Source organism: Corvus hawaiiensis, chromosome 26 (assembly GCF_020740725.1).
Source record: "Corvus hawaiiensis isolate bCorHaw1 chromosome 26, bCorHaw1.pri.cur, whole genome shotgun sequence".
Lineage (NCBI taxonomy): Eukaryota > Metazoa > Chordata > Aves > Passeriformes > Corvidae > Corvus > Corvus hawaiiensis.
The window spans coordinates 6,471,849-6,481,620 of NC_063238.1; the positions used below are offsets into that span (position 1 = coordinate 6,471,849).

Below are 9,772 nucleotides of genomic sequence, written 5' to 3' on the forward strand. Positions count from 1 at the left end.
TCATACTGGCCAGCTGATAGGTTCTGTTAGGTCACAGAGGAAGCTGTAAGCACCCCTTTGCAAGAGGGTCACTTCCGAGACTATGCTTTGCTAACCCATTAATTTCTTGTGGAGATGGTCTCCATAGCATAAGCAAGAGAGACTCCTCTCCCTAAATGAACTAAACAAGGTTATTATGGAAGTGGTAAACTGACTGGACATCTCAAGGGTTGTCTTTTTGCAGTGGGAGAAGGGGGAAAGGTGGGGGGAGGAGAAGAGTTCTGAAGGTGTGGTATGATTTTTTTTTTCCTTTCCTTTTAGGTCTGTTAATAAACTTCTTTATATTCTTTTAAGTTTTGTGCCTGCTTTGCTTTCTCCTAATTCTTATCTCACAGAAGGTAAATAAGTAATAAGTATTTTGGACCAAACCACTACAGGTCCTTAGAAAAGAACAGGATAAAAAAATGTTTTAAGTCCATTTGTTCTTTTCAGCATCAGATGGTAAGAAAGCTCTCTCTTTCAGCCTGAAGATGTTTCATTAAAAAATGGACTTTGTGACATACATACATACATCTGTCATTTGCAGCAGAAAAGGACAGGGATGTTAAAGAGAAGCAAATTATACTAACCCTGAAACAATTGTTCTCATGGACATGCCACAGAATTCTACGCATGGTAACTTTAGTGGAATTAGACTAGGAAGACCTAAGGAGGCTTACTGAAATACGGAGTTAAGGCAATGAGGCTAAAACCACCCTTGAATATGGTGAATATGTGGTAGATATTTATTTGTATCCAAATTGGTGTTTGAGCTGGCTAGTTTAAAACTGGTTTAGGTGGCTTTGGATGAGTGCATAAACCTTTGACAATGTTAAGACATTAAAACAACAGTCTAGAGATGCATTTGGTTCAGCCAATATAATTTATTTTAACACAGTTAGCACTCTCTGAAAATAAGTATCTTACAATGAATATAATACAAGTTTTGCAGTTTCACTTGAACGTGAACATTTTTGTAATTTTTTTTCAAGTCTTCTAGTTTTTCATAAAACCGTAAAGGTATTTCCCCAGAAAACTCTCCCCTCCTCACTGCAGATCTACCTTTATACAACAAAAACTTTATTTCACCTGTGGGGATAACCACCACCATTCCTCCCCCCCTCCAAACATTTCAATTGTAGAAAAGAATACGTTTTAACTATAGTACAATTTTGAAATTAAGATGAATTAGCTGATGAAATTCTAACTGTGGGAAAGTATTTGCTGACAGAAAAAGCCCCGCTATTGTACACACACAATTGAAAATCTTAACTTGCATTTCAAAATGGTTGGTAAAAAAGGAGATATTTGCATCAAAACAGCACATTAAACCCACTGCATGCTGGTACCACACTGGTACCAGCACATTTTTCATTAAAATGGTGAATTAGCATCTTCATATAGATTTTCCCCAAGACTTGAAGTATTTCATTTGCATATATACATAAAATGTATATAAAGTGTATGTCATACAGTGTATTTAGTACTGTTAGTATATACAGTGTATTTATGTACTACTAGTACATAGTGTATATGCATAATAAAAAATACATATTCATAAGCATTTCAGCCTGTACCTGAAATAAACGTCATTGGATGGCTGCAAAACACCCAGTCCTGCACGGGATTGATCTAGAGAGGGACATTTCACATTACTGTCCACCAGCTCTATCTCAAAACACGAAAACATCAGAGCCAAAAATTGTTTAATCTCATGGACAGCAAATAACCTGCCTGGGCACTTTGCCATGCCTGTCCCAAAAGGCATGTAGTAATACTTCAGCTTCCGACCATTCCGGTAGAAATCAGTCTTCTCCTCTCCATTCTCATTCAGAAAGCGATCATATTTGAACGTCTGCAATTGAACACACAAAAGAGTTCCTTGATATTTGAATACCTCCAAAAACCAGATAAAGCTGCTAAGACACAAAATGAAGGCTAGGAAAGAGATGCCTCTAGAAATAAGCATCGTACAGTAGCACCAGGCCCCATGGTGCTGTTTTAGAAAGAGTGGCCTCTGAGAAGTTCTGTTATGTGGTACAGGATCCCAGGTTCTTTGCTGATAACTCTCCTTTTTTGTCCTGACCTCTAAAAATAAGCATTGTAACCTGCATCCTTGTTCATGCAGCAGAAGTATTGGAAGTATTCTAATTCCGTGCCTTTGGGAAACTATTATCCTTGTCCTTCTTCAAAGACCCCCATAATGGTGATCTTCCCTCAGTGAGGAAGGCAGTAAGTAGAAGGCTGTCTGGGGCTGGTAGCACACCTTTTGGTCACACTAAAACATGTTTTGCAGAGAGTGTTTGCACTGACTTTATTCTTTTTCTTGCCTATCATTACATCTTCACATGTAAGAACAGACTGTCTGGGGTACAACAGAAAACCAGCCATGGGGCACCACTACAAATGCTTTATCTAAAGGCCTGTTAACTTCTGCCACAGTGCTGAGTTTAATGCAAATTGAAAAAAATACTTACCAAGGGATCAGCATAGATTTCTGGATCAAAATGCAGCAGCTGAGGATAAAGAGCTACAATATCATCTTTGCGAATGTTGTAGAAGTCGTTCTCTAAGTGCAAAGTGAAATCCTCCTTGGCCACTCGGAAAGTCATGGATGCACTCGAGAGCCTCATCGCCTCCTTGATGATGCTGTCTGTTGGGAGAGAACAAGGAATGATTGCCATGGAAACAGTGTATTCACATCCTGGGAGCAGGTCATAGATATTGATCTATTTCAGAGCCATTATCAAATCCTGAATTTATTAGAAGAAAAATTTTAATATTAACTTTCTAAATGCCTAAGAAAGTATCTTCCTCATTTCTTTTTAGCATTTCTATCCCTTCTATAGATACCACTGAGAACCTGATCTTCTTTCCCCTAGAAAAATGCTTATAGTTGATGAAACCAAATGTTCAAAAGTTAAACACAATGTCACTCTGAGATAAAGACCAAACCAGTGAAAACTGAAAGATAACACGAAAAAGAGGCAGTTCAGTAAGCAGAATTTTCTGAAGCTGTAAGAGTTTCTTTATAGAAACCCATATTCAGGAAAAAAATAATGTGGGGGGTTTTCTGTTTCAATATAAGCTGACTTTTTTTTTAAGTAACAGTAGTTAAAAGGCAACATTATCAAAACTCTCTGTAACTTCTGAAAAATGTGCTTATAATTTGAAAAAATATTAAGAGAAAATAGAAATAATGGTATTAGAAAATATTGCTTCACATGATAAGAATTGGGATTTAAGTTTTGGCAACACATTTTCATTTGATTTAAAAATATAACCAAACAAAATATTGTTCAGAATTATCCATGGGTCTATGTTATGTAGCTGTATAGGATTATTGAGACATGCCATTACCCATGAAGAAGTGCTTTTCATGTAAATTTTGATACTCTCAGTACCACCTGGGACATTGGGAAGCCTGGTTGTGTTGGCTATTGCTAAGGAACATATAGTTTCCTCTTCTACTGTTTCTTTGCTAATTCCATAGGAATTCCATAGCAAGTATTTACATGGTAATAAGTAGAAGACCATGGAAATTGTAGTGTGATTCCTGCATAAAAGAAGCATACCCAGTATTGGCATATTATCCAGCTGTTTTCGGTTCAAGGAAATATGTTTGCCATCTAAGCTGATACTCTCTTCAGCACTTTCCAAAACATGTTGCACTTCTTTGGTAGCAGCTCTCATTGCTTCTGGATTCCTAAGATCAAAAGAGCAAAGGTATAACATAATTTTAAATTTAAGAATTCTTTAAGAAGGGGTTTGCTATTAAAGTTCTTCCTGGCTAAAATTTCTATTGTTGGCTGACAAGTACAACCTTCTAAAATGAAAATGTTGTAGCAAAATGCTGCAGTTCCACTTTTTCTTGTCTTGGCAAAGGTATTATAACTTCAAAGGGAAAAAAAAGGAAAGGATCCTCAAGTATTTGATTTTGTCTGCAATGACAAGTGGGACAGAACTGATGAGGGTAATTCAGCTAATAAACAGTACTGTCACTAAAAAGCAATGCCAAGAGTAAGAAAAAAATCAGCCAGTTGTAGATTAGGAAATAGCCCCACCACGGGCAGAAAATTTAGGAACAGGATTATAGATCAGTTTTATAACATCATTTATTCTGGCTGATGTGACAATATTCTGTCTAGCTGAAAAGAATCTTCCTAATACTAAGAGCCCACATAGTACCCTCACTGTCTAGGCTTTCTTTCAGACACTGAATATATGAGCTATGGTGAAATATATAGAGACAATAAAAGAGGGTGCAATAGTGTCTTGACGAAGGCACAATCAGGGTATTAAAAGACTCCAAGTCCAGAAAATCTAAAGCAAATTCATTCTTGTAGCAAAAAGTAACAATTAACCTCAAAAAGTAGCATTGGCAAGTAGATATGATAAATAAAAAAAAGCATTAGGAATTTAGACACACACTTCAGTGCTAGTTATACTGAGGCAGATAATCCACAAAGGTCCACTCTAAAATGGACATTTGATAGTATTATCTGAGCTGTGCACTTGTCTCAAGAGTAACAAGCTCAACAGGTGCAGTCTACAGCAGAGCTTCAATGGGATCTATCGGCATATAAATTATTTTCTATTAAGTATCTGTGAAAACAACAATGAAGTTAAATCTCATGTTGCCTGCTCTAGTGAGATGGACTAAAAATGTCTAGTTATATTTGTAGCCTTAATATAATCAATGTTTTGACTGCAACTAGCACTTTTAATGTCATAACATATAGATTAACTCCAAAGCTTTCTTGACAAAGTGTAGCATTGCCCTGGAGTGTTGTTTCTTAAAAAAAAAAGCTTCTACAGAATTGCTCTGTGCTACCACTACTTGCTCTCAGATGAGTGAAGGGCTTTTCTGTGGAAGTCCAGAACAACACACCATTTCTGTTGCAAACAGTAAGATTTTTATCACTGGTGAGGTATCAAGCAGTGGAATTGGCCTGTATTAATGAACTGGTTTCTGAAAGATAAACATTTTTCTTGTTAGGGAGCAAGAAGCGTTGGGACTTACTTAAGAAGATAGAACAAGGTCCAAAAAGTGGCAGGAATGGTGTTTGCTTGAGAGGCCCAGAGCACTGCCACGTGGGTCTTCGCCTTTTCCATGTCATCGAAGGTTGACAGGGTGTCATTCAGGAACATGCGGAGGGTGACAAGCTCAGAGAGGTTGTCCCTTTTCAGGAGGTTCTTGTGCAGGAGTGCCTCTCCCAACTTCTCACGTGCACTGTGGGCACTCTTGAAGAGGTGGATAGGCAGCCCTGCCACAAGGGCTGGGAAAATCCTATCGAATTCCTTGAAGTTTTCAAGGGCATTTAGGATATGAGCTCTCTCAGTTTCCTGCTTTGACGATAGGTTTTTGTCATTATTTGAATTAAATTCTTTACCAAAAAGTGTTAAAAAGCCAGACTCAAACATCACTTGGCAACAGAATGTGTAAAGTCCTTCTGTCACCCAGGTATTAGACTGGAGCTTAGGTGTTCTTGACTGCAGCATGACATACTGTAGGTTTTCCATCATTGCTTCAATGAGGGCATCTAGGGCATTGCCTTGAAGGGTTCTAATGAAAGTGTGATGAAAATTTTCCGTGGTGTTTCCCTCTGCTGGGTCAATGCTACCATGCCCAAAAGCCTGTCACAAAATAAATTGTATGCATGATAAGTAAGGCCTGTCATTACCTTGATGATAAAGTCTAACATAAATGAAAGCCAAAGTATAACTTCATAGCTTACTAGAGGGAGGAGTAATAATGTAACAAAATTATGTACAGTCTTAGAATAATGTATAGTCTTAGAACAATCCAAATCACTGCAAATTTCTTTTCCATTTAGGAAGAGCAAAACAAGACCACAATGTTTTAAACGAGGAAAAGTGCAGAAATGTGAAACCAATCCTATTTCAAAGGCACAGTTATGTTTACAGGGATTAACTGGGTATGTCAGCAGATACTTTGTTTGTTAGATATTAAAACCAGCAGTACCTTGGCAGAAGTAGCAAAATGGAACTTTTTCCAGTCCAAGTGTTTTCCTTGGCGCATCAATGCATGGTAGGAAAAAGGGTCAGTGAGGAAATGAATGTATTTCCCTGCTACATGGCAAGTGAAGATGTGGCCATGCTTCTTCTGCTTTTCTTTGAGGAATTCAAGAGGGTTGGCACCAAACTGCAAGGCACAGCCCAGGTATGGGAGGAACCCATTTTCAAGTGGTGGCTCACCTTGTCGCCTACAAAACACAAACAAAAGCTGAACTTAAAATTTTGTATAAAGATCTCTTCTCTAGGACTACCAGGTATGTAAAATGCTGATGCTAGGCTTTGTGTAATGTGAAAAAAAAAGAAAAAAAAAAATCCCAAATAAATAGTTTATTTACAAATATTTTTCTCCCATTTAAGGGCTAAGCTATGTAAGAAAGAACAGCCTTAACTATTAATAGACATAATAAAACACAGTTTGATTATGTCATCTTTCTTTTCCCTGGATCAGAAGTATATTTTTCACCTGTTCAAATGCCAAATTATTGCCATTAGCTAACGTGCAGTTATGAATTTTTCACATTAATAAATAGTCCATCACACTAATATTGCCTGATATATTTTTGGACAATTGTATCCACAATTTCATCTGAATACCAAGGAAAAGAAATTTTTTAGTATGGAAATGTTGTTATTATTTGCATATCCCATTAACAGACCAGATCTTTCTAAAAATATGGGAATTTTGCTATGACCCTCAGTAAGCATAAAAGCTAGTCTTTCAGACAAAATGTCATCAAGCACATGCTTTAAATTAAGCAGATACTTAAAGTGAAGCATATGCTTAAATGATTTTCTTTTTTGAGTAGAAAACAACTTTCCTGTATAAGGACATCATGACTGCTGAAAAAATTTTCATATAATACTTCAGCTTTTCCAGTAAATGAAGTTAATTATTTTCACCTTTTTTTAATTAAACTTTTAAAATAAAACAAGAAAATGACTGCTGAAAATACAAAATTAGAGCAAATTACTTGCTCCTTATGTAAATATGCCAGTAGGATAAATGCTTTTAAGGAATATGTACTTGAAATAGCGTGGTACATAAATATTACCTGTATTAAACAGTGTTACTAGATACAATATAAAAATGTTTGTAAGTAGGTATTAAACTCTAATTACATGTAAGTAGGTATTAGCTGTGATTACAATACAGGTGAAACTCCAGCCCAGAACTTTAGGAAATTAGAACATACATATTCATATTTTAATTACCTCACTTGTGCATAGATTTGTATCTACAGCTGCCTCTAGGCATCACTGCACTATCATTGCAAAATTCATACACAAAAATTCGATTGGAACATAAATCTGTCAAAAGACGAAAGTACAGCATTGTCTATGCTATCCTGCATATGTCCATCTGACAGTCTTGAGACTACAGTTCTTTTAGTGATGTACACAGGACATTTGACACAAATAAAGGCTAGTAGGCACACTGAGATGCAGTTACAATTGGTTTCTTACCTTCTCCTCCTCCCTAGAAGAAACCAAGACACACAACAAAGTATTACTGCTGTTCCCCAGAGCCAGGATGTTAGGGACATTTCTGGTAATGCCCACAAGCTTCCAAGTGGAAAATGGGTAACTACCAGGATGGCAGGAGAGGTGACTGAGAATGAAACAGAAGACAGGTCACAATTTATAGACAGTGGGTGCACCACTGTCTCTAATGGCACTGAGTCAACCTAGCAAGCTATTGATTAACCATTTCTGAAGAGAGCTTGTTCTCTCTCTGTTCTGGCACCTTTCTGCAGACAGCTTTGCTGGACTGATGCAGACAGTTGCAGATCTGGCCTTGAGTTGATGTCACGTAGCAGTAGCAGTTCCAAAGTAACCAAACAGCTGTAATAGTTGATAATTTGAAGGTTAGTCAGGTGTATTTGGATCAATCCTGCAGATTTATCAATTGCAGTTTACAGTTCAAGTTTAGCAATATATGAAATGGCTACTGACCGGTGTCCAGGAGATTCAGACTGTGCTAACTGGTGGGTGCAGTCCGTGCTGCCCTTCAGCTGCCAGCTCGTTGCCCCTCCCTTCTCCTTGTGGACTGTCCTGGCTCTGGTATGCCACTGCAAGAGGGAACGGCAGGGTTCAGCAGTTGGGCAAAGGGATGGCTGCGGAGGTGGACTTACTTCCTCTAACAACATTTCTCTGGAAGAAAGAGAAAAAATGGTCTTTCACAGAATCATAGAATGAATCATAGAAGAAAGAGAAGAAAGTAGATCTAGACAATCACACTGGTTTGGGTTTTTTTCATTTTCCTTGCATCACCTTTTTTTTTCCCACTAACCCTTTTCTCCTTTCTGTTGTTGACTTGTGAGAATTCAAACTTTGGCTTGCTCCTAGACCTGGCATCAAGCCATCAAGGAGGCAGCTCAGGTATAGTGATGTTTCATTTGTCATCCAAGGCCTAATATGTTTCTCAGAGAGAAACTGAAGGGTTTTTCAGACTCACTTTTGTACCAGTTTTTCTTGGTGTTCCTACAACTGTGTGATAAAACAGTAAAGATTTGGACATCTTGTTGTTGCAATTGAACAGTACACTGAAGGCATTAACATGCAAATCTGGCAGGTGGAAATATTGTCCTGACTTCAAACCAGAGCAGGCAGTGAGGCATGGGGTAACTGTGCACATGCCATTACATTTGAGGCAATTTTTAAGTTACTATACTGAAGAAATAAACCCTATTTACAGCATCAAGGTTTGCCCTTAATCTAAAAAATCACTCCTTTCAGCTCCAGTCCTCTATCCCATTTTCATTTAAGCACAGGCGTTTCATTAATTTTCCTATAAGACTTCTTTTTCATCAGCTGAATTTAGCTTGTTATTGTATAATTGCTTTATAAAAACCTTCCTTTCCCATTTCCTGCTCGTTCACATTATGGAAAATTTCAATTCTGGGTGTTGTCTTTGATTTCATCCTGTCGCTTCTTCATCCTAAATGAGAATAATAATTTTATGATATTGGTGTCTAATTCTTTTTGCATGGACAACACTGAAAAAATAAAGTCAGAAATTAGTGTCAGTTTTGTGTCCAACACACAGGAATAACATTTAACCAGCAACAGTTGCCTGTGTCTTGTCACCATATCTTGTGTTGCCCTAGCTACAGCTGCCAGTCACACTTGCCTTTTCCCTCTGTGCTTTGGGTTGCTGTGCTGCAACGTGAAGATAACATCGTTTATAAATGGCATCCTGCTGCCAGCACACAGCGGCAGTAACATCTCTAAAGCTGCCCACCTTCTTTCCCTTTCTGCTTTGTTCATACATAATAGTACTAAAAGTATAATCAGGTGTAGGCAGAGCACAGTAGCTGCTTGGCAACTTACCTTAAATAATTGCTTTTTCTCTCGGGAAAGTCTTAATTAAGCCAATCTACAGTCCCAAAGCCAGCCTGTACTATAACAGGCTGCAGCCTGTGATTTACGTCCTTGTGATAAACACAAACAGGAGCCACTGATACTCCACCAAATTTAGCAGATGATAAGTGAGAATCTCCTTCCATTTATATTAGTGGGCATTAGGCTTTCCTGATTTTTCAGCAGCACCAGTAGAGTGCCCTGATGTTCTGGGTGTGGTATTTCGGTGTTCTTCAGACAAACACAGCATTTCCCACAGCCAAAATTCAGGCAGTTGCCACCAGTCTTTACAGCAGGGACTGAAAGCACCATGTGGTCCCACTGATTGACAGATAAAGCACATTTTCTGCAGCAC

The 9,772-nt window shown here is 37.9% G+C and overlaps 1 protein-coding gene across 1 annotated transcript; it reads right to left on the minus strand.

The window, feature by feature from the left end:
• Positions 1-882: 882 nt before the first annotated feature.
• On the minus strand, positions 883-8,120 carry LOC125317374 (cytochrome P450 7A1). Its single transcript, XM_048287148.1, has 8 exons — positions 8,011-8,120; positions 7,802-7,899; positions 7,522-7,666; positions 6,005-6,245; positions 5,042-5,655; positions 3,594-3,724; positions 2,496-2,671; positions 883-1,873 (listed from the first exon to the last, which is right to left on the minus strand). Exons 3-8 carry the CDS (start codon positions 7,599-7,601, stop codon positions 1,574-1,576), a joined length of 1,542 nt encoding a protein of 513 aa, XP_048143105.1. The 5' UTR covers positions 7,602-7,666; positions 7,802-7,899; positions 8,011-8,120; the 3' UTR covers positions 883-1,573.
• Between the last annotated feature and the right edge of the window lie 1,652 nt (positions 8,121-9,772).